This window comes from Macrotis lagotis, chromosome 8 (assembly GCF_037893015.1).
Source record: "Macrotis lagotis isolate mMagLag1 chromosome 8, bilby.v1.9.chrom.fasta, whole genome shotgun sequence".
Classification (NCBI taxonomy): domain Eukaryota; kingdom Metazoa; phylum Chordata; class Mammalia; order Peramelemorphia; family Peramelidae; genus Macrotis; species Macrotis lagotis.
Window position 1 is genome coordinate 107931581 of NC_133665.1, and position 25715 is coordinate 107957295.

Below are 25715 nucleotides of genomic sequence, written 5' to 3' on the forward strand. Positions count from 1 at the left end.
ATATGCACATTTACTACAATAAAATGAAAAGAATAACAAAAACAAACAAACAAAAGTGGATGTTGTAAATTTGCAAAGAAGATAAGAGAAGATATCTTCACCCTAACTGACAGACTAGGAGAGAAGTCTGGTATCAAGGGAGACCCCTGGCCTAGAAGTCAAAAGATCTGGATCCTAGTCTTATTTCTGCTCCTCATTCACTGTATGACCTTGGGTGTCAATTTCTTCTTCTGTAAAATGAAGAAGTTGGACTCAAAGGTCTTTAAGGTCCTCTAACATTTTATGATTCTCATCTATTTTCTAGGATTTAGGCACAATCTATGGTTACTTTTTGTGCCTTGCTGGGCTTGAGGCATGGGAGGTTCATTCTTCTTGCATCCTCTCTGGTACATCCTGAGAATTTGAGGTAGATTAAGCTAGCCTTGGGTCACACTACCATCCAGATGTCAATCTAACCATCATGTGACATACAAGCCCTGGAAAACTGAAGGCATGGGGGGTGGGGGGGGCGGGCAGCACTGTTTATATCCAGAAGGCATAGTGGATAGAATATCAGACATCAAGTCAAAGCCTGCCTCAGACACTTACTAGACAAAAATCACTTAATCTCTCAACTTTAGTTTCCTCATCTGTAAAATTAGGGAAATAATACCTTCCTTTGTAGGGTCATTATAAAGATCAAATGAGAGAGCTTAAAATATTTTGCAAATTCTAGATAGTATTTTTACTCCATATGGACATATCACCTACCTACTGGTATGTAGATAGATAGATAGCTATGTATCTATGTATGTATGTTGGGGCTATCTCTCTTTTCTGCCCCTTTCAGTCCATAAACATAGACAATTGAAAACACATGCCTCACATTACCATTTTCCTCTCCTTCCCCACAGGCTCCACTTGGAAAACAGGATCCAGATTGTCCGCCATGATATTCTCTCTGGTATGTTCCTTGGATCTGTTATCCTTCTTCCCTTCCTCACATTATCCTTAACAATTTGGCAGTTACAATGAGGCCTCTCCCCAATTTATGGCTAAGTATATCTTAATTACACTGATGACTCTTCTTAATCAACCCATCTATAGTCATCACACACTCTCAAAACTCAGCTTAGGTGAAGCATTCCCTGGTCCTTCATTGTTCCCAAATTACTAGCACTTTCTCAAGCCTCAAAGTATATGGTTTTCTCCATATGTACATTATAGTCATCTAGGAGATTATAAGCCCTATGAGGGTAGGTGTTATTTTATTTTTATCTTTGTATCTCCCAGCACCTTGCACAATGCTCCACATACAATAGGAGCTTAATACATGTCTGTTAAAACAAGATTTTTCTTTCCCCTAGCCAAAAGAAGTGTTTTTCCTTCCCCTTCCACCACTTATTTCTCATATTAGAACCTTGTTATAGCTCAGCTTTCTTTTGATACCTTTGCTTTCATAATGCTATTCCCAATGTAAAACAAGGAAGTAAAGATGAGTTGAATTGAAGTTAGAAGAAGGGATAAATGCCACAAATGTGGATTGTAAACTTTCCTAGTATGGTTTCATTACTAAATGTTAGATGCAAACTTGTTGGAATATAAGTGCTATATTGCCTCTCCTATACATAATTTTGGATTATACACAATGCTGTCCCTCCCCCCATTGGCATGAAAACTCAAGAGCTGACTCTAGCTCTTTAGGATCTTCAACAAAAGAATCTATTCTTTGTATATTCCTGGGAGATGGGAAATCTGGGAAAACAGCATTTGTGGGCTGATAATTCTTGGTTATTTGTTTGCAAGACTGACTTATGAAGTCATGGCATGGATTCAGGTCCTGGTTCTGCAGTCACCTACCTATGTGACTTTTGGCAAGTCACTTGACCTCTCTGGACCTCAGCCTCCTCAGGGCTGGACTAAATGATGTTGGTAATTCCTTTCAGTGCTCAGTCCTATGATTCTGTGAACCTCTGCTCCATACTACACCATGCAGGCATCCTATAAGATAGGATCTGGCCCTTCTGGATCTGGCACCTTTAAAGACAAGTCTGATCAAGAGGCAAGCGTGTTTTCAATGGGCATATGAGGCTGTTAATGATCCAGGGTGGAGCTGTCTCCTCCAAAATTCATAGGATGAGAGACAATGTGCTGTAACAGAAAACTGCACGTGGAGCCAGGAAGACCTGTGTTTGAAAGCTGCCTAAAACCCTTAGTAACTGTGACTGGCCAAGCCCCCCTCTCTTAGCCTCTGTTTTCTTACCTATAAAATGAAGATAATTACATCTTATAGTTTTGTTGTGGGGATCAAATGAAATTATACATGCAGAGTTCTTTGTAAATATGAAGGCACTGTATCCATGTCAGCTAGAAGAGCCTTTGGAAGCCATTTCTTCTAAACTATTTACAACTCCATTTAGAAAGACATAGGAAGTGAGCAACTGAGCCAGGATTTGAATGCCCATCTTCTGATTCCAAATCCGGAGCCCCTTCCATTCTCCCTTGCCTGCCTGTCTGTGGCTCCTCGCCCTGGGAATCAGAGGTGGTGCTGTCCAGTCTGGAACATAGGGGTCCTCTTTGTTAATATAGGAGTGAACAGGGAACAGCTGCTTCCATGGGGGCCAGTGGACTTTGTGGTCAGCAACCCCCCATACATCTTCCATCGTGACATGGAGCATCTGGCCCCAGAGATCCTCAGGTACAGCATATCTTCCTGTTCTTGGAGGAGGAAATCTGTGTAACAGGAGAGAGAGAGAGGAAAGGGACACTGAGACTAATATCCTAGAGTTGTCTGATTCACCTGAGGGATCCATATTCACTGCCTTACTTGGGGGGTTCTCCTGACTCTGCTGCCTCAATCCTTTAGCTTTCAGCTACATCTACTTTAGTATATTATAGTTGTTAAACTAGACTGGGAGTGGATGGGAGGGACCTGGCCCTGACCCTTCAACTCTAAGCCACGGGAAGTCACCTTCTTGTTCTACCCTCAGCTATGAAGACACCGACAGTTTGGATGGAGGAGAGGATGGCATGAGGGTGATAAAAGAGATCTTGTCCCAGGCACCTATGCTGCTGAAAGACTCAGGGTATGAGAAGAGGGAGGACAGGGCGGGAGGAGGAGCAGGCTGGGAGTTTTCTGGGGTAAAGTCCCCACTGTTCCCCTATCCTTTACTTCATGAGTGATCTCCCCATTAGGGAGATTCTGACAAGCCTAAGGTGATGTCTTTTCTCCACTGCCTATGGTTGCTCTCTGTTACTGCTAATCATGACCTAAGGCAGGGGTATAGAACCTTTTTATCTACCAAGGGGCCATTTGAGTATTTATAACATCATTCAAGGGCCATACAAAATTATTGACTTAAAAAATCCTAACCTTAAAAAACTCCTAGATTTATTGAATTTTGAATCCCATTTGTGGTTGCTTGGCAGTGCCAGAATAAATGATTTCAAGGGCTTCATATGACCCACAGGCCAGAGGTTCTGCACCCCTGACCTAAGATAACAAAATTTAGACTGGAAAAAAGCCTGCACTTGTAGTCAGGAGACCTGAACTCAGCCACCGATTTCCTTATTTGATCTTGGTTATTGTACTTCCTCTAGGGAGCATAGAATTTTAAAGCAAAGCCAGAAAAAATCAAATGAAAAAAGTATGCTCCAATCTGCACTCAAAATTTTTCAGTCCTCTCCCTCAAAGTGAATAGTATCTTTCATCATGAGTTCTTTGGAACTCTCTAAGATCATTGTATTGATCAGAGTAGCATATTTGTTCACAGTTGATCATGAGACTTTTCAAGAGATATAATAATGACTACAGCTCACATTTATTTAACACTAAACTCTAGACTTTACAAAGCAAGCTACTTACATTATCTCATTTGATTCTAACGACCCCTCGGGGAAGGAGATGCAAACTTTATTATGCCCATTTCAATAGGAGAGGAAACTGAGGGTGATACTTTCTTTACATTCTGTCATTCTAACACCTGGGCTAAGCCAGTCTCACCAGGCACCATGAAAAGTGCTGAGTTTATTCTGAAAAAGCTAGTCACTAAGGCTGGAGTGTCACTAACCCTTCTAAGATTTCCTTAGCATTTGAAGGCTGAAAATGTCCCTTTATGAGAAGGAATGCAAGTATTGTTATCTCCATTTTGCAAAGGGTTAAAACTGAGGTGCAGACACAGAATCACAGATGCTCTTGACCCAGGCCCAGGCCTCTGGGCCTCTTCCAATATAACTCACTGCCTTCTAGCCAGACCTGTTGTTCCTTTCCTGTTCCTCAGAAGTATCTTCCTAGAAGTTGACCCTCGCCATCCAGAGCTAGTTGAGAAGTGGTTACAAAGCCAACCTGACCTGGATCTCTCAGTCTCAGCCACACATGTTGACTTCTGTGGAAAGTAAGGCTCCTTATCCCCATGGCTCCCTCTTTTTCCCCATACCTTCTGGTCTTTCCTCCCCAGCTTTAGAAATACCCTCCACAAATGTCACCTGGACTGTCCCTAGATTGTCCTTGTGCTCCTCACCCAGTCACTAGGCCTTTTACTCTAAACTGGGTCTCCAGAAATGGGGATGGGCTGCACTGAGTTATTTCCACTCTCAGCCAGTCTCAAGGTTGATATCTGTGAGCCCAATGGCCATCATCAAGGCTCAGTCCCAGAGGTCATTCTGTGACCAAGGAATAATTTTCCTCCATGCAAAGCTAACTGAGCCCTCTGAGGAACAACTTCTCAGCTGTTTGGTCCCTGATAACTTAGACGTTCTTGACAAGCCACTCCACCTCTCCTGGGAGCCCAGTGTCCATGGGTTCAGGCAGAGACAATGACTGATGACCGATGGATGACTCCTTACACCTACCTTATTTCTTCCCATTTCTTTTAGGCCCCGGTTCCTACATATTCACAAGTCAAGAGGTGCTGGCATTAGGAGCACTCAAAATGTGCCAACCCCCCAGCTCTGGCAGCTTCCAGCAAATTCATCTGTCTAGGGTACTGATAACACAGCAAGAGACAAGATTGTCCTGGAACTGTGTCCCCAGATTCCAGGAGCTCGGGGCTCTCCCTGTTTGGAGAATGGAAGCAGGGTTGGGGGAAGTCTCTGGTAATTTTTTTCCATCCAGCTTCTTACTACCAAAATGGAAAATCTAGAGTAGGGGTCTGGTCATAAATTCTTGTCTCTTCTGTGGAATCGCCATTATCCTTGTCCTGGGCCCAGTCACTGGCAGTGATGATGGTATTTATTCTCCTACACAGAAATATTCCTTACAGATCTAAAGGAGGACTTACCAACTTTTCTCCTTCTCCACCATTCTACCTCATCAGCTACTCTTAACCTGTCAATATGGAGGAAAATTGTTGTCATGACCTCCATTAGTGTTTTCTATCCTATGGAAAGTATTGGATTTGGAGCCGAGGGATCCAGATTCAAGTCTGAGACCAATTTTGCCACTACTAACTATAAACTATATGAGCCTCAGTTTCCTCTCTTGTTGAAATGGGAATAATATTATTTGCATCCCCTTCACAGGATTGTTAGAATCAAATGAAATAATATGTACATAGCACATCTTGTAAACTCAAGAATTTTAATGTTAAGTAAATACGAGCTGTCATTATTTCTATGTCTTCTAAAAAGTCAATATATTCCTTGGGTGTAGGCCTGTTGAATATGATTAGTTGGTCAACAGACATTTCCTAATCCCTTATTTTATGACTAATAGGTCAAGCCTCCCCAAAGTTTCTGTTCTCAATTGAACCTTGTATTTATTTAACAACCAAAAGGGTGGGCTGGGCCAAATGACAGACTGACTTTACTTTTTTGTTCCCAGCTTTTACAAAAGTATTAGCTTAATGGTTATACATGTATAGCTTCTATTAGATTGCTTTCTGTAATGGGGAGGGAAGGGAGGGAGGAAGAAAAATGTAAAACCCAAAACCTTGCAAAAAAAAATAATAATTGTTGAAAAACTACCATTGCTTGTAGTTGGGAAAATAAAAAAAAAATTTAAATTTTTAAAAAAGTAGTGGCTTAACCTTACCCTGGTTTTTACTGCAGATTTTGGTGACATTAGAACTAGAAGTAAATCTTAATCCAAACACCATTAGCCACCAAAGCCGATGGCTTCTTAGAAGATTTTTGCAGTAGAAGATAATTAGCCAGGCCGCTCTCTCCCATCATGAGAGAGGTATGCCATGTTATTAAGATATCTTAATAAAAAGCTAAAATTTTAATCAAATCTGGAAAAAAAGAAGATAAATTAGCCAAGAAAAGAATAATCCTGAAGATTCTACCTTCTCCCCTTTCTAAAGGGGTAGGCATTTTATACTTTGAATAAAGCTCACACAAAAACTGGGTTGGCAGTTTCCCTCCGTTCCCTCCATTCTAGATGATACAATGGTAGGGCACTAGACTTAGACTGAGAAAGATCTGAATTCAAATCCAGCCTCAGACACTTACTAGCTGGGTGACCCTCTATGTGTTGGGGTGGGGGGAGGGTAAAAGGATGGTAGTTCTGGCTCTGATGTCCAAGGTCAATGTGATTATCATTAGTGGTTAGAGCTCTGGGTCTGGAGTCAAGAAGGACTGAGCTCAATTCACACTAGTTGTGTGACTGTAGCCTAAGTTGCTTAACTTCTCAGTTTCACTTGAGAAAATTGTGGACAATTATTATAGGATTTATAGGATACTGTTTATAGGATTATAGGTTGTTCCCTGTATGGATGAGTTCATATGGTGTTTTAAGGTTTCTAAAGTACTTTGCCAATATCTTATTTTTGATGTACAGAAAAGGCCCCCTTAAAAAAAAAACCCAACAAAAACAAGGGCTTTTACATCTGACAAAGCATTTTCCCATTTGTTCTCATTTGAACAACAGTCCTGGGGCAGGGGTGGCAGATGATTAATATCCCCATTTTGCAGGTGAAATAACTAAGGCCAGGAAAGTGGAAATAACTTGCTCAAGTTTTCAATAGCAGAACCGGGTCATGAGCCTGGGGGCTCCTAATCATGGGGAGGCCAGGGCCAGAGCCCTTACCCTTGAACCAGCTTCTCTCAGTAGCTCTGGCTTGTTCCTGCTCCTCGTTTAGCCCAGTTCCAGAAGCCCTTTTGTTGCTGTGGCACCTTTGAAAACCTGCCACATGGAAGACACTGCTGATGGATGGCAGCCTAGGTGAGCTCAGAGTATCTTGAGGCCACTCAGGGAATGGTGGCTTTGAAAGGGCCCAGGGGCAGGGAGCCAACCTCTTTTCCTCCATCTGTGGGAATTTTTTTTTGTCATGCAAATGAAAAAAACTGACCCCTTGTAATTCAATTCAGCAAGCCCATTTTATTCAGGAGCATCTTGTGCTGGCACTAGCAACAAAGATGAATTAAGGAGCCTCTGATTTTAAGATGATAATCTCCCAGGAAATGATGGTGCACCAGGGAGAGTAAAGAACTTACCTGCAAATGAGAGGGTGTGCCAGACTGGGAGGTGGATAGAGCATTGAACCTGTAGGCAGGAAGACCTGAATTCAAATCCTGCATCAGATGCTTACTAGCTGCCTGTTTCTGAATCTGTGAAATGAGAAATCCTAATAACACCACCTCACAGGGCTTGTTGTAAGGGTGAAATGAAATCATATTTGTAAAGTGCCTTTAAAGCTCTATATTAAAACTAGTTATTATTACATTATTATTTCATCTGCTGGGTCATTGAGAAAATAGCATCTGAGCTAATCTTGGAAGGATAGAAGGGATTTCAAGGGAGGGATGTGGAGAGAGCTGGGGGCAGGGTCATTATTAGAATGTAAGCTTCTTGAGAGCAAGGATTGTAGTTGTATTACCAGTCCAGTGCTTGCTACATAGCATTTTTAAATGGTTTTCATTCATTCATTCATTTATTCATCTGTTCATTCATCAGTTGGTTCATTGTGGAAGACATTGTGAGGAAAGCACAGAGATAGGAAAAGACTGGATGACACTGGAGAAGTGAGCATCATCTAGTTTGATTGACTGTACGAAGGGAAGAATTCTGGACACTTAGTAGAAATGCGCCAACACCACCATAAGCCTTGGAGAGGCCCCCTAAGGGAGCGAGGCCATCTCTGCCCCTCCTAGTTTTGAGAGGATGGACTCCAAAAGGGCCTGCCCGACTTTTCGGTGGTTCAGAAACAGGTCAGGAAAGGGGCCAAAGTGGGAGATGAATGACTAGGGCCCTGGACAGCCAAAGATGCCACGATAATCCCTTCTAGGAGAGTTGGGTTTCCTTATGTATCTTGCTGAAATCGATCCCAGCATGACCAAGGCTCCAAGCCAGCCGGTCCCCTCACAGCGCCTCCATTTTTCCTTCACATTTGGTTAGTTCGCCACTTCATGCTATAAAAAGCTCTCTGTTCGGGGAAGACCAAGGCCTGGGCCAAAGGGGGAATGGAACAGTACGTCTGGCAGGCCACGACATCTTCCAAGGACATCTCATTCCCCATGAGGGTCAGAGTATCTCTTGTCCCTGGGACATTATCCATACTCCCCCAAACCTCTCATTTGATAGTCAGAGGCCCAGAGAGTTGGAAGAAAGTTGCTGTTAATTTTTTTTTCTCCCCCAACTATATAGTTCCATCTATGACTATTCCCTTTGGTATTTATTCCCCATCAATTCCAAGCTTGGGAAAATTTGTGTTGCTGACTGCCAAGACGCCAGCAGAGGGTGCTGCAACCCCATCCTTGGCATTGGACTGCTGCCATGAGCCACCTGGACTCTGAGGACATCTCCAAAGACAAACCACAGTGCCGATGAGATCTCTCCAAAAAATTAACAATTGTAAGCTTGGAAAGGGTCTTGCTGTTGGGGCTTGGTTACCCAGGAGCCTATGACCATACAAATGCTGTTTTTATCACTTCGCGGTCCTTCCCCAGTAAGGGTGGAGATTAAAGGTACTGAGAAATACAACAATTTCTGTGACAGGCTCATCAGCCTGGTCTAGTTGAGAGCTGAGGGTGCCCCTCTTCTTTAATACCTCCCTCCTCCCCACAGAACTATTTTTTACATTTCTTATGGTTCAGCCATATCTGAATCTACATGCTTCCATTTGGGGTTTTCTGGGCAAAGACAATGGAGTGGTTTACCATTTCCTTCTCCAGCTCATTGGACAGATGAGAAAACTCAGGCAAACTGGGTGAAGTGACCTGCCCAGGGTCACAAGTTTAGACTCAATGCTCTATCCTCTATCTAGATGGCCTATTTTTTTCAACCTCATCTTTCCCCTACCGGGTGAGCCCTGTGTCTTAGTTGCCTCTGCTCTGAGCACAAGGGACACAATAAAAAATGAATATAAAAAAATTTTATAGATTCTAAAACTATACAAATGTGTAAATGAAAAAGACTTTTAGAGCCACCGGCTTTGGGTCTCCTCCAAGGACAGGGAGCTTTAGGTTTAGGTGGGTTGAATTCTTCACCTTTCAATTTAAATAGAGAGCAACGATACCCTTTCCTGGAGCATGACTCCAGGTTTAGGTGGTTTAGGGTAGGGGTGGGGGTGGGGGTGTGAAGAATGAGATCTTTGAGGCCCCTACTTACTTCCTGGGCTGTATACCCTGAGGACAGCCTGCTACCCCTAACCCTATCCCAGCCCTACCCCCAGCCCCTTCAAGCTGGTATTTTTAGCTCAGCAGCCCAGTTCAACCTCAAACCATTTAAAGAGTCCTATAAGGTCAGAAAGATCTAGTGCAGAACTGACTTTGGGGCTGGGAAGATCTTATGTCTGGTCTTGTGATAGGCAGGGACAGCCCTTAGCTAAGGAGGGGTTCCTAAGCTTAGAATGCTGAGGGATGGGGGAGCAGGGGTGAAGGTGGAAGGGACAGTAGGAGATAGAGCTGTTGAATTCTGGGGCTAAGACCACCTTTGGGGGGATCTGACTCTAGTCTACCTCTCTAATCCTAGAAATCATGAAACCTGGGCTTCTCACTGGGACATAGATCCATCCATCTGAGCCTTGGTTTCCTCAAAATAATAATCCTTTTACTTTCTGCCTCATAAGGTTGTTGTGAGGAAAATGTGGGCCATTATAAATCAGGCCCCTCAGTTTTCTCATTTGCCAGATAGGAATAATTACACTTGCACCAATTCCACATTCTCCTTTCTCCCTCCTTTCTCTCTTCTCTCACTTCCCTTTTCTCTTTTTCTTCTTAATCTCCTTTTCCTTTATTCCTTTCTCCTTTCCTCCTCCCTTCCTTTCTTCCTCCCATCCTCCTTCTTCCTCCCTTCCTTCCATCGTCCCATCCTCCCATCTTCCCTCCCTCCCACCCTTCCTTCCCTCCCTCCCACTCTTCCTTCCTTCCATTTTCCTTCCTTCTTCCTTCCTGGGTTTCTCTATTTTGACTAGACTTGAAGTACACTACACTGACCCCTTACTGGTCCAATCCCATTGCTAACTGTCACAAGCTTTGAACCTGTTGTTTCTGAGCTGGACCAGCTTTCACCTCCTTAGTCCCTTTTTAGGTGCTACTTTGGGAGAATTATGTGAACCTGAACCATTAAAAATGAATTTCCATTTATCTTTCACTGAGGTAGCCTGCTTCTGGCAACAAGGAAGGTGTGAAATTTGGATCTATATAACCATCCCTCCCCTTCTCATAACTTGCCACGTGCTGTGACCAGAGGGCATTTCCATCTCCCCTTTTTGGGTCGAGCCCCACCAGAATGACTTCAGGCTCTATGACTCAGCTATAACTCCCCACTTCCCTTCCAGCTATACTGGTGATTGAGAGAACCATATCCTGCTCAAATACTGCTGTCAGTTCAAATAGATACTGGTAACAGGGGAAGGGGTACTGAATTCTTTACTTCTCAGTAAAAGTAGAGAGCAGTGGTACCCTTTCCTGGAGCATGACTCCAGATTGATAAGAAAGCAGTCAATGGCCAGTATAGTAATACTACTGTGACTTCTAATCCCAGACCACTAAGGGCTCTCTAGTTTCATTCAAGCCTAAGGCATCCCCTAAATAAATCGAGGGTCTCAGAGGACAGGCCAGGGAAGGAAGGGGCATGTGTGAGCTCTAGGCCTTCAAAATCTTTGAGGGTCTTTTGGCACCCTCTGGGCAAGTTACTATAGGTAGGACTATAAGGGAACCCTGGAATAGCCTGGATCATCCCATATAGTTATCACCAAACTATAGATTGTGGGGAAAGGTGAAAGATACTCCTTCTCTAATGATAAAGATGAAAGAAATTTGAGTATTTCCTTATTCCAACTCCCATTACAACAATCCCATGTGTCTCATAAGGAAGATGGGATGGAACCTAGGAGCTTTATGGAGAGTTGAACTTAGTTGTCACATCACTGTATCTATCCCTGACCAACCACCTCTTTTCAAACAAAGCTGTAACTGTGATCCAGGGTCAATGGTATGAGATCACTGCCATTACTGATACTTTTTTCTCTCTGCTTGTACTTGAGAATAGTCACTTTTGTTTAGGAGGGAGTCTAGGATATATTCAATGCCTTTCCCTGGGGGTGTTTGAATTCTTCCCTCATTCTGCTACATTCTGGTAGACAAAGAACTGAAAGAGGCTTCCTCCCCTTGCCACATCCATCTTTAACACTGATAACATAATGTTGACTAGGCCAAGGGGGGATCACAGTGACCTGGAAGATCTAACTTTCCCTTGCCTGAATGCCTTAGATGTTACTCCTCTTCACAATTAGTTGTGACTGTGCCAGAGACTGAGACCTCTAGTCCAAGCCCAGGAATCTGGCTTCCTCTAATAGCTCAATGGACCCTTAACCATAAGGACCTGACTATTGAGAAACATTGTTCCGCCTGGCTTAGCAATGACTATATCTGCTATGAGAGACATATGCAGCTGTATTTCGGCAACCACTAATCCAGTAACAGGGGATATCCTGGGGAATGGAAGAACTGGCGAGACCTCTCAGTGGGATGAACTGCAGGCCTCGTAACCAGTATGTGAGACAGCTTGAGAGAAGGGGCAGCTTCATGTCCTTACTCTAAATCCTGTTCACTAGCCTGGGGCTGGTTACATGGAGAGAATAGGTGGGTGATCAAGACTCCTCTTTGGGCTCTGCATCCATGGAAGAATTTTGCCAACTCCTCCCTCTGCAAACAATCATGGAAGCCTATTAGCATCATCAGGAGGCTAGTGGGACAGTTTATGAGAATCACAGCAAATCTGGCCTAAGATACTTCCTATATCTGGGCTCTAGGCAAGTCACCTCCCCTCTGTCTGCCTCAGTTTCCTCAAGAGCAAAATGGTCATAATAACCCTGGCCTTTCCAGGGTTGTTGTGAGGATCAAATGAGGTAATATTTGTAAGTACTCAACTCAAGGGCCAACACATGGTAGATGTTCAATAAATGCTTCCTTCCTTCCATTCTTCCTTCCCTCCTTCCTTTATTCCATCCCTTTATTCCTCCCTCTTTTCCTCCTTCCTCCCCTCCTCCCTTCCTTCTTTTCCTCCCTCCTTCTTTTTCTCTCTCCCTCCTACCTTCTTTCTTTCTTCCTTCTGTCCTTCCTTCCATCCTTCCTTCCTTCCCTCCTTCCTTCTTTTCTTTCTTCTCAGTCTCATTCTCTCCCTTCCCTCCTTTCCTCCCTCTTTCCCTCCTTCCAAGGCGTAATGGATAGAACACTGACCTTGGAATCAGAGGACAGGAGTTTGAATCTGGCCTCAGACACTTGACACTTACTAGATGTGAGACCTTGGGCAATTAACCCTGATTGCCTTGCACTCAGAACCATTTCAGTCATCCTGATTCATATCTGGCCACTGGACCCAGATGGCTCTGGAAGAGAAAGTGAGGCTGGTGACTTAGCACAGCACTCCCCTCACTCAAAAACAATTCATGGCCTTGTCATGACATCGCCTCCCTGACATCATGGTCCTCTTCAAAAATGAAGTTCAAACATCATCAAGAAGAGCAGAGCCTGGGGAGAGGGTTCATTACCCATCTGGAAGTGGAGACAGTGATGCCATATTGAGCAGGACTATATAATCCTCCTAAGGACAAGGGAACTATTCCTGCCTCTTTGGGTCCTTTGGGTTGGTCAGAGTACCTACCCAACCAAAATGGCCCTCCAACAGTTCCAATTGGGAAAATGACTCTCTCTTGCCCCATCTCAAGGCAAGAGATTTGCCCTTGGTAATCAATACTTATGTCTTCATGTTCCTATGATTCCTGATCAGATATCAGACTTCTCTGGGATGAATCAATGCTGCTCTTAGAAGAAGACGTGTTTTCCAGTTCAGTGGTTTTTTTGGATCCAACCTCCAAAAAGGCTTACTTGAGAAGAATGGACATATTATTGACTATAGTTCTAGCTGAGCCCTTTCCATCATTCTTTATTTCTCTCCCAGCACAGAATCACCTGTGCCTAGAGATCCTTGCCTCCCTCAGAGGATTTTATACATCAAGAGAGACAGCATAAGTTGTGGCATGACTCTTTTCCTTTTAAGATAGTTTGGACAAGAACTTTCCAGAAATACCTTGGGAGGCCTAAGGGGTGGTTTGTGAAGAGGTACCTTGCTTTCTTTTCTTTTCTTTTTAGTTTTTTTTAAAAGGCAGTAGGGTTAAGTGACTTGCCCAAGATCACACAGCTAGGTAAGTATTATGTATCTGAGACCAGATTTGAACTCAGCATCTCCTGACTCCAAGGCCAGTGCTCTATCCACTGCACTACCTAGCTACCCTGTACCTTGCTTTCTAAGAGCTTGGAGAGGTGTCGTCCTGCTACAGTGAATGTATATTTACTTGAAAGAAAGGAAGTACCTTAGCTGTCTTGATGGTAATGGAGAAGCCTCATCTGAAGGTAAGCAGAATCCTTCTCTAACTTCTATGGAAAAAAGGGACAGTCTCTCAGCAGAAACTTTTAAGGGGGCCTGATGTGGCTCCTCCGATATGGCTCCCGAAGAGGGGAAGGCTTGGCGGGGGCGGGGGGGGGGGGTAAGTCAGGGAATTCTGAGTAAATTGTCAACTTAAATCATGGGACAGATTGTATCCAAGAGACTTATGACCTCTTAGCCATTTTAATACAGATGACTCTTATGTTCAGCGAAGAATAGAAGACTGAGACAAAGGTGTCATTAGCTATGATGTGGTTTTGATGTTCTTAGAGGTGTGCCCACTCATTGTCACTGACTTAATAAAAGATTAGGTACCACCTACCACATGGAAAAGATCAATGAGATATGAGACTTGTTCCAAAGGATATGGAAAAAAAAAAGATTTCTGATCTTCATTCTCATGGTTTTTGGCCACTCCTTCACGGGGCTGTCGATTTTTTCTGACATATTATCTTATTTTCTATTTGCTAGCTTTTCAAGGTTTTGGTTTCTCTCTCTTTTTCCTCCTTGTGCTGCCTGTACCAAACTCCTGGGATAATTGAGATTAAAATTGCTCAGTAACCAATTACTGAGAGTTATTGAAGTAGTGTGGAAAGTCTTCTAGAAAAGATCATTAAAAACTTTCACACCAAGGACTGTGGTATGGCAGAAGCAATCTCCTAAACCCTTCTCTGCAAGTAAAGTTTTTACCTGAAAGGTAATGAAGCTGTCCCCAGGTCTTAATTGTCCCATTGGGCTAGACTCAATCTCTGCCTCCCTTGATGTAGCTTCCTGGTGGCCTCTGGCTGTATTGATGTGGCTTCCTGGTCACTAAAGGGCATAAGAAAACCCACCCATGTGGTGTTGGGCCTCTAACACTTGGCAGATGTCTCAAGACCATGGCAGTCACCACACCCTGTCTTATTGACCAAAAGCTTTTTCATGTGGAGATGAAAAGAGTCAAGTCTACTCAAACTAAGTGCTAACAAATCTTTATTGACTATTCTTTCTGGGCTATGGCTAAGTTAACCAAGTTTTGTTAACTGTGGGATAATCAGGTTATTCCTTGGTTATTGTTGGTCTTCTGGCTGAGTGGATCTTTGATGACTTTTTGAAGTTTGCAAGTCACTACCTGATCCCTTCCATCTCTAATATGCATTCATTTAATAATAAAAATACAAAGAAACTAATGAAATCATAGCACCATTCCTTCTGAGTCACATGGAGAACATGTGGGAGAGAGAATCTGATACCCTTAATCCTTGGAAGCATTAGCTATTTCCTGGCTCACTTATCACCCGGAAATAGAAAAAAGCATTTATCCATTCAAAGAGGCTTTTGTCACATTGTAGTAAACCAACAGAAAACAGTCAGAGATTATCTGTACCTGCTCTGAAACAGAAAGACAAAGGACTCCTCCATCAGTCATTTCCAGAAACAAGTTCATTAAGCCTCTACCTGGATGTTACATATTTCCTAAGGACTGGACCCTCATGACCAGCCCCTCCTCTTACTCATCTGCTCCAACTCTTCCCCAACCTAATAACTAGAACTGTCTGAAAGCAAAATATGTTGCCTTGTTTCCATGGTAAATTTTCTATCGTTAGAACCAACCACCTCATGTTATACGGTCCTGTAGAAGATATTCCTGAATGGGGAGGGAGATTAGATGAAGTCATCTTTAGGCATCTCTCAAGCTCTCATTATCTCTGAGATCTACCTTCCCTGGATTGTGACATCCTTAGAAGGGGACCCTTGCTTGCTAAGGTTTGTACTTTCTGATTGTGAGTCATCACAAATTAGCCCAAATCTGAAAGGAATTGGTCTGGGTCTCAACAGAGTCAAAAAGGTACACACACACATCAAAACAAACCTTAACTCTAATACTGACTTGAGCAACCATTGTTTCTTGAGAAAAGTATTTCTGGGGGCAACTAGGTGGCACAGTGGATAGAGCACTGGCCCTGAAGTCAGGAGGACCTGAATTCAAATTTGACCTCAGACACTTAATAATTGCTTAGCTGTGTGACTTTGGGCAAGTCACTTAACCCCATTGCCTTGCAAAAAGCTAAAAAAATAATAAACAAAAAGCAGGGAAAAAGAGAAAAGTATTCCTGTCATTGGCAATGATTTTTCCTATAATATATAGAAAGCACTGGACCAAACTTGTATCCTACCATTCTTGCATTTGCTTCCCTTCACCATCTCCAATCTCTTGGTTTCCCCTTGTTCTTTGTTGTTTCATAACTGCCTCCATTTTCTAAAGTGAAATAGAAGAAAAAGAATATTAATTTTGTAGACAAATTTTGGTCCTGTCTGGGCCTGTTACCCCTTCTATAAGACAATTTCTAAGGATCTTTTCAGTTCTAAATTGTATGATACATTATTGTGCTGAGGCAAGACAAGTTTTAGGGGACCATAGATTTGATTTATGTTTTATTCTGTTTTGTTGGGGGGTTTTTGCAAGGTAATGGGGCTAAATGACTTGTCCAAGGCTACACAGCTAGGTAATTATTAAGTGTCTGAGGCTGGATTTGCACTCAGATCCTCCTGACTCCATGGCCAGTGCTCTATCCACTGTGCTCTAGCTGCCCCATGGGACACACGTCTGAGAGCTAAAAAGATTCAGATGTCATCTAACTTCATTCCCTTATTTTGCATGTGGGGAAACTGAGCCATGGAGAGAAATGACTTTTCTGAGGTCATGTAGGTATTTCCTGAAAGAGACAAAATTTGAATTCAGGTTCTCTGACTCAAAATCCTATGTCCCTTTCCACTAGGATATAATTTCCTAAAAATTACATCTAACAAGTCACACCAACACTAGAGTATACAGTGACTTCCCACTGCCCACAAAAATAAAAGTCAAACTCCTTAGTTTGATATTCAAGGTCTTCTACCATTTTGTCTCAACTCATCTTCGTAGGTAATCTTCCACAATATTCCTCCAAAATTTCCTGTGCTTCTGTCAGTTCGGGTTTTTCGTTGTTCCCACATAGAACAGACTCCTTCTTGCCCCTGTACTCAGACTGAGGCCATTTTCATGCTTGGAAAGCCTTCTTACCTCCTCTTCAATTCTATTACTTTAAGACCCAACTTGATTAGCACCTCTTGAAGGAAGCCTTTCCTGACCACACTATTGACAATATTCACCACAAACTTAAAATCTGGGCCACCTGGGTAAGCACTTTGTTACTGTCTGACAATTTCACAAAGGATCATTTTGTTCCTTCACCTATATTTTCAGTCTTCAAGCACCTACCATGTGTCAGATACTACACTAAGTACCAGGGGAGACAAAGAAAGGAAATCTATGGATCCTGTACTCGAGGAGTTAATATTCAAAAGGGGAAAGTAGTATGTAGGCATGCACAAGATACGTAAAAGTAGATGGAAAGTCCCTCTTACTCCTCTTTTCCCAACTATATCTAGAAAAGGGATGCTGAGAAGGTGAGATTTGAATTAAATCTCAAAGGAAGCCAAGGAAAGAACGTATCAGGGGGCAGAACATTGTAGACCTGAAGGATCACCAGAGCAAGGGCATAGATTGAAGTTAGGTGTGAAGAACAGCAGATAATGGATTGGAGAGTGAATGGAAGGGAATGGAAACCTTCAATGACATCTTAGACAACAGGAGAATGGTTGTTAATTAATTGTGGTAGAGGTATAAGAGAATATTATTTTCCAATAAGAATGATAATAGAGACAACTTCAGAGTATTGTGAATAGCATGAACTGATGCAGAATGAGGGGAGAACTAGGAGGACAATTCATACAATCACAACTATATTATTTTTTCTAAACCAGCTTTGAGAGACTTAAGACATTTAATCAAAGCAGTATCTCCTTTGGATCTATGTTGAAAAACATTACCCATATCCTGACAGAGAGGTGATAGACACAATATGAAGAGATATTTTTGGATGTGACCACAGTATATATGTGTAGATATATATATATATATATAATATATATATATATATATATATATATATATATATATCCTTTTCTTATTTGTAAAAAGATTATGATTTTCCCCCTTTCAGTTTTTAATTGGGAGATAAGAGTGAGGAAAGGAGGGCTTAGAAATAATAACTGAAAAAAGGGTCATGGAAATATTTTTTTCAAATAGAAGAGAAAAGAAGGAAATTTCAAAAGAAGTACAGATAAACAGGACAGTTTTGAAAGTAATGCAGAATTTATTATGCACTTAACAAAAATAAGTAGTATTAAATGGAGATTCATGATTGCACATAAAATACCCTTCTGTGTCTGCTGTGTGTATGAAAATACTCTTTTGGGGAAATATTGAAATTCAGAATATTTTTTAATAGTTTAAGACTGGAAAGTCAGGACAAGATCAGGTTATGAGGAATTTTGAATACTGGAGAACTTCGTATTTGATCTTGATGATATTAGGGAGTCACTGGAGTTTATTGAGGAGGAGAGTGAAGCTGATTGGAAGATGATTGATATGAGGAGAGACTTAAAGTTGTCACACTGATAAGAAGGTTATTACAATTGTATGGCTGAGAGGTGATTAGTGCTAGTATCAGGATGGTAATGTGAAGATAGGTAAATAGATAGATAGATAGATAGATAGATAGATAGATAGATAGATAGATGGATAGATGATAGCTAAACAGATATATCTATATCTATCTATCTATCTATCTATCTATCTATCTATCTATATATATATATATATATATACACACACACATACACACACACACACACACACATGTGTTTGATGTTTGTCTTTCATTTTCAAAGAAGACCGTAACATCAGGGAGGTGATGCTGTGACAAGAATGTGAATTGGATTTGAGGGGGGCCATGCTAAGTCACCATTCTCATTTTCTCTTCCAGAGCCATCTGGGTCTAGTAGCCAGATATGAATCAGGTTAACTGGAGATGGCTCTGAATGAGAGACAGTCAGGGTTAAGTGAGTTGCCCAGGGTTGCACAACTAGAAAATGTCAAGTATCTGAGACCAGACTTGAACTCATGCCCTCCTGGAACTCTAGGGCTGGTGTTCTATCCACTGCATCACCTAGCTGCCCCCATAATATATACATATATACATATATATATATGGAGAGAGAGAGAGATGTATATATATATAGAGAGAGAGATATGTATATATTTATCTATATATATATATCTATATATACTTATCTATATATACACATATGCATATGAGAGATGTTGTGAAGATAGAAATAATGAGATTTGGCAGTGTATTGGATAGATGGGATGAGTAGGAAAGCTCTTTTCAACAGCCTTGTGTTCTTTGTATCTATTCCACCACCACCACCACCTCCATCCCTCATCCTCACCTCCAAGTTTGAGGGGGTCAGAGTCTGATGAAAACTGGCACCCATTCAAATTCAGTTCATGAATATTTTTCTCATAATAATCAAATTTATTAATCCTATTTTACAGATGAGGAAACCACTTCCTGGAGAGGTCAATTTACTTAAAATTGGGTTTTTTATGCAGGTCTCCCCATGCCATATTCAGGGTTCATTCCACTAGCCTTGATTGATTCCCTTACCAATTTTTTTCCCTCTTTGGCCAAGACCTGTGTTTTAATTGATGTAAGGAACTTTAGATGAAGAAACACCTTGCACAAACAGATTGGCCAATGCACTGTGATTTACAGTGTTGAGAGTTGCCTGGGGGTAGTGAAACATTAAGGAACTTGTCCAGACAATATGTGGCACAAAGGTGATGTTTGAACCCATTAACATTGAACCTGACTCTGCCTGACCTTTTACCTGATTCTTCTCAAGCCCACATTCCATCCTAGCATCATCTTGTCATCTACCCTGCAGCTATATAATCCAGAAACCAAAGCCCCCTACCCTTATTTTACCTCCTCCTCTGGGGACTGGTAATCAAACCAACACTGCTAATAGTACTGGAAAGATCTTAAAAAGGAACTCTCCTATGACTACATTCAACTCCTGGGACTTGCCAGACCAAAACATTCCTCCCTGGACACCATGTTCCTTTATGTGTCATCTTCCTCTGTTGGAATGTAAGTTCCTTGAAGGCAGGAGTTATTTTACTTTTGTATTTGTATCACTCATTCTTGCTTTCTATAGCAAGCACTCACTCAATACTTTTTCATTCAGTTAGTCAGAAAATAAATAATATTCAATGTCTTGAGAGCTGCTCACCTTCAGCAGTTCATCCATATTCATTCTGAGTTGTCCCCCAAGACTCCCTGGTTGAGGTAGATCCCTGGGCAGTTCTTTCCCATGATGTGAGTCCTTGCAGATTCTTCTGTGTGGGCTGCTCTGACATCTTCTGGAAAAGGGTAGGAGATGCATTCCTGGACTCACCTGATCTGAACCCTCCCATAGAGCCTGAGGGAGAAGAGTTTCAGAACCAAGTTGCCCTCGATTGAACTGCAGCTGCCTACTGGGGTGGTGCTGGCTCCCCCTAGCAACCCCACCAACGGGAAGTATCACATTTCTATGAAAACAAGGGGAAATTTCAGAGAAGGAGGGAGTGAGGGGACAAGAAGGGTTCTGAGCAAGCATAGGGACATAGATCTAGAACAGAACCAAATTCTTTACCTTTTTTTTTGTTTTGTGAACATCATGGGTAGTGTGGTTGGAGCCTATGGGCCCCTTCTAAATTTTAAAATACATAGGATTACAAAAGAAACCAATGGCTAATGAAAATAGAGAATTTTTTTTCATATTCAAATGCATGGACCCCCTGAAATCTATCCATAGATACTTGGAGTGTGAGGGAGGGGAGTAGTGGTCCTTGGACTCCAGGAATTCCTAATCTAACCCAACCTCTCATTTTCCAGATGAGGTCCAGAAAAAAGGAAAGGTCTTGCTCACAAAGTGTCAGAGCTAGAATTTGGACCTAGGTTTCCTGATTGTGATTCTACTCTTTCTACTTAATGTGAGATTCCAGTGGATCAAATACTAATGAAGAGGGAATGGAGAGGAAAGAGCTTGGATCCTAGGGCCCTGGAGATGACCTAGATTCATGGGGAAACCCTGAATTTGAGACTTCCAAAAAGAATCTTAACTGGGAATGATTTCTTTGCCTTCATAAAGTGTAATAGCTAGCAATGTGAACATGACTTATACCTGAGCTAGACTCCTCTTTACACATTCTATAACACTACTGTTTTGTTTTCACAAAATGACACATCATTTTGTACCTCTCATATAAGCTAAGTACCAGTAACCTAAATAGAAAAGAAAGATTTGATGGTCCAAGAGAAGGGTTCAACAACACTTTGATACAAAATAGGATGTAATGGGACAAAAGAGAGACCCAAACAGGATGTTCCAGGTAAATGTGATAAGGGAAGGCTCTTCTTACACTACTGCCACTCTTGTGAAGACCCATATTGTACGTTGAAATAACTTGTTGGGTCTCCTTACCCTAAGTCTTTTTCTTCTTCAATTCATCCTGTGCTCAAAATGATTTTTCTAAATTGCTGGTATGGTCATACTAACTTCCTTTATCCCTCCACTCAGTTAACTTCAGTGGCTCCCTATTGCTTCCAGGATTATATATAAAATCTGATTAGTCCCTTTCTACCTTTCCAGACCCCTTACACCTTACTTCCCTTCCTGAAGTCTATGATCCATTATCAATGGAATTCTTGCTTTGGCACTCAGTGCTCCATCTCTGTTTCTTTTTCATTGACAATCCCCCATGTTGGAATGCCAAAGGCTGGGGGGGAGGGGGAATTTAGAGACTATATGTATATATATTATATATATATATAATATATATATCACATTATACATACATATATATATATATATATATATATATATAGAGAGAGAGAGAGAGAGAGAGAGAGAGAGAATAGGAGTTCTAAACTTAAGGTCCATGGATTAAAAATTTTTGCTAATTATATTTTAATAAATTTGGGGGGATTGTAATACTATATGTTTTATATTGCACATTTTAAAACAATATTCTGTGAATATAGCTTCACCATCACCAAAGCAATACATGATGCTAAAATAAAAAATTAAGAATTTTAAAAATTATTTTTAAAATGTGTTCACCACCTAAGCCTTCAAGTCTAGAAAATGAGACCATTAACAGTAAAGTTCTCCCCATTCTCACCACTACTTCCTGGCTTCCCTGGCTTTTTAATTCATCTCATATTTTTAAGAGGTCTTTCCTGCTAATGCTTTACCCTTTAGATTATTTCCTACCTCCTTTATATATTTATCATATGAACTATTTTTTCAATGTTATCTCAACCTTTAGAATGTGGAGTTCTTGGAAGCAAGAATTACTTTTGTCTTTGTATTCCCAGAATTTAGCATAGGATCTGTAACATGGTCAGTGATTAATTCTTGTTATCTGTCTCTCAACTCAGATCTGGGGAGAGTGTATGTCCAAAAGGCTTTGAAGTAGGTGGCACCTGGGCTAAATATATTTCAACAAACAGAGAAATAGGGGTAAGAGTGAGGACAGCCTGGATTCCCAGGGACAGCTCCTACAGCTAAACTTTGCACCTTGAACTGGGACCCAGATCAACAACAGAGCTTTCCTGCCAAAGGGGGAACTGAGGGACCCTCAAATCATCTGGTGTTGAAAGATCCAGCCAGCAGGTCATGCCCTATGCAGGGCAGGATAGGTCAGAAGAAATTTCAGAGTTCTTCTACCCATAAATTCTGGAGTCAGAGAAGCTGTCTGAGCCTTAGCAATCTATTCTCAGGAAGCTAAGCTGAGTCACAAACCCCGGTGCCCAATAATGTCTGGTATTGGGTCAGCCATTGCCATTCCTTATGTCCACACCAGGAAAAACTTAATCCAGGTGACAGTTCATTCATTCCCACCCCCATACCCTCAACACCCTGCCCATCTTAGCCCAGCCCTGCCCCTGACCAGAGTCAGATTGTCTGACAGGAGCCTTAGCACAAAACATACAGAAGGCCAGAGCCAGGAGGGGCCTTAAAATAGAGAATACAGAATGCCAAAACCGAAAGAGACCACCTAGTCCAATGCCTCCCCCCCATTGTAGAGATGGGGAAACTGAGGCCCAGAAAACAAGTTTTCAAGGTGATATATCTAAGGGCACAAAAGAATCCTGACTTTGTAGTACTGTGCTCCTAATGGATCTCTGTTCTTAAAAAAATGTGTTCACTTCCTGAACCTTTAAGACCCAACAAAGCACCATCAATAAAGAAACTTTGCTTTGCCGCACCCCATCCTTCCTACCTTTCAGTCATTTCTATGGTACAGTAGCTCCCAGGTAACCCTTATATTCCAGGACAGGATTAGCCCTCATACAAAAAAGACCACAAGGAGCCTCTTTTTCAGGTATTTTGGCTTATGGGCTGCTCAGAATTTGATCCTTCCAAAGGTTCAAGCAGGATCCCCTAAAAGCCAGGCCCTCCCATCTTCCCTCAGAAGTACCCTCTTTGATGCCCCAAGAACCAGGGCTATGACTGTCTAAAGTATCTGGGCAAAGGGAGCTTAGAATGGTGTCCCTCTTGGAATGACACCCCCTCCCCCTTCAGGGCTGGAGCCTAAAGGCTAGGACCAGGCAGCTGTTTCTGAGAAGCTCAGCTGAGGGCAGCTATAAATGCACCTGATCCATGTAATTTGAAGGCCGGCAAAGGACAAGCTGTACTTGGCAGGCTGGAGAAGGCAGACGCAGGTTTCCTGTAGTCCTAGAGAGGAGCTGACCAAAACTGCCCTCCCTGCCCCCACAGGTCCAGTGCCGTGGCTCCCAAGGCCTCTAAGCACTTGCCTGTCAGCCTGCCAGCTCCACCTGACTCTGCAGACTGGCAATGTCCTTTTGCCACTTCCTTCTCTGTAAAGGCTTTTGCCTCCACTTAAAACATTAAATTCAACTCAACTCAAAACACTAATATAATGATCTACTAGGTGCAACTTGTATGGACGGGGGAATCAAAGAAGTCCCTGATCAACTTAGTTTCTCCTTTGAGATTATGAAGTAGAAGACTATTTGGAGGCACCTATTGTGAGCATGCCCATTGACACCCTACTAAGAGGACAGAGAGGATTGCTGATTGGTTGTCAGTAGACTGGCTCTTGTCCTAGGAGCTGCCCAATAAAGGAGAGGGTTTCTTTTCCCTTTAATCTTGTTCACCTCCTTCCTTTTGAGAAGGCAGACTATTGCCTGTTAAGACAGGCCTGGCCCTGGGGTGGGGGGTGGGGGTAAGAAGTTAGTGCTTGAACACTGTCTCTTCCTCAGAATCTTGGAGCAAAGACATATGAGAACTGAAGGTATTTGTCTTTAGTCCGAAAGGAGAGTTGCTAAGAGTAGACATTCTTAGCCAAGTGTCTGGGTGCTTATGCTTGCCTCCTGGTCCAGAGGGGATCCTAAGGGGAGATGTTTGAGTTCCAACATAGTGTGATTCCAGGATTCTGCATTCTAGTCACGATAGGGAGACTTTCTAGGCATCACCACCACTGAGGGGTTGCCTCATGGGTTAATACCACTAAGAGTTTATAATTTGGAAAATTTATGCATCAGACCACCTAAAGAAGGAAGAGGATTGCTTATATAGTTTCCTAGAAACATTAACCTCTTAAAGAAAAAAAGATAAGTTTCATGACCCTGAGCAGTAGAGAAACAGTAAAGAAGGACCTGTACCTTGGGGGGAGCAAAAGACTTGGGTTTTTGATACTCAAATCAAATAGGAAGAAGATTACTTGTTCAGCTGTTCCTAAAGTATGTTTACTTTCCAGGGTGTGGTACAATTATGAGAATTCTTGGGAAAGAAGTAGTCATTGAAATGTCAAAGTATTGACCTGATGGAAAACCCTAATTGAGTTTCCTTATTGAGCAGGGAATTATGATTTTGTTAGAAACCCTTAAATGTCTCGGCATCCAGCTGCATTTTCTGTGAGTTGGAATAAAGGCTATCTAAAACTCAATAGGAACCTAGAATAGTCGTTTGAGAGCCTGTATGAGAGAGAATATACCTAATCTATATTTAGAGATTTTCCTGGAGTAATTCCAGGTGGAGGCAATGAGCCAGAGAGAGAGAGAAAAAAAGGGGAGAGAGAGAGAGAGAAAGGCCCTTCTATGGTGTCAGCCCCAAGATCAGACCCAGTCAGTTTGAGCTCAAAAGCTATGGACTGTGTGTTAATGAAAGTGGAGAATAAAACCCAGTCTCTCCCATCGAGTCTCTGTCAGATAAAATCTATTTTCATGCAATTGAAAATAATTAAATGCCTAGGACCAAAGAGACTGGAAAAATTCAAGGAATCAAGGAAGACTTCATGGAAGAAGTGATACTTAAGCAGAGACTTGAGGTGAAAATAGGAGTTTAATAGGCAAAGACATTGGAATAAGGGGAAGAAGTGGAGGTCCCTTCTAGATACAGTTTGGAGAGAGGGAACAATGAGACCTGGAAGTTTCTAGAAGTCCAGTAGAATACAGATGATTCCAATTCTGCAGTATCTGTCAAAATTATCTCCTCATCTCATATTGCTACTGTCAGCCCCTATATAGAGGTCCTTAGTGTAACCAAATGAACTAGAATTTTTTTATTTGAATTTTTTATTTAGAAATTTAAAAAAACGTTTTTAAAATTCCAAATGGACCATTATAAAAAGTATTCCTGATTCCCCTCTATCTCTCTACTCCCCCTTCCATCCTTTACATTGCCAAAGTAATATTTTTTACTCATGAATCTTATTACTCTACTATTCAACAACATCAGTGGCTTCCTTCTTTTTCCTAAATATAGCTCAACCCTTTCTGTCTGATATTCAAGGTCCTCAAATCTATGGTCAGTTTTATTTCATGTTCCTCCACTTACTCTGAACAAGCCAAATTGCAAGACCCTGCCCCTTGAATTTGCCCTGGAGTTTTCTTCTTCCATATTTGTTCATATCTTTTAACACAGAGTCAGGCAATAGTAGATAGTTTAAAAAATGTTTATTGAC

At 41.8% G+C, this 25715-nt stretch overlaps 1 protein-coding gene and 1 long non-coding RNA gene across 4 annotated transcripts in view; one reads left to right on the top strand and one right to left on the bottom strand.

Moving 5' to 3' along the window:
* HEMK1 (HemK methyltransferase 1, mitochondrial release factors N(5)-glutamine) overlaps positions 1-7642 on the top strand; it is a 45119-nt gene extending 37477 nt beyond the window's left edge. For all 3 annotated transcript variants that reach the window (XM_074198043.1, XM_074198045.1, XM_074198044.1), the window contains 5 exons: positions 894-943; positions 2569-2677; positions 2970-3065; positions 4260-4373; positions 4855-7642. In XM_074198043.1, coding sequence (XP_074054144.1) covers positions 894-943; positions 2569-2677; positions 2970-3065; positions 4260-4373; positions 4855-4960 — 475 coding nt within the window. In that variant the 3' untranslated portion in view covers positions 4961-7642. The remainder of the gene's footprint in view (positions 1-893; positions 944-2568; positions 2678-2969; positions 3066-4259; positions 4374-4854) is intronic.
* LOC141496032 (uncharacterized) lies at positions 485-20232 on the bottom strand. The gene is made up of 3 exons (XR_012470927.1): positions 19973-20232; positions 15964-16046; positions 485-2712 (listed from the first exon to the last, which is right to left on the bottom strand). It is a non-coding gene; the product is annotated as an uncharacterized LOC141496032 (long non-coding RNA).
* Between the last annotated feature and the right edge of the window lie 5483 nt (positions 20233-25715).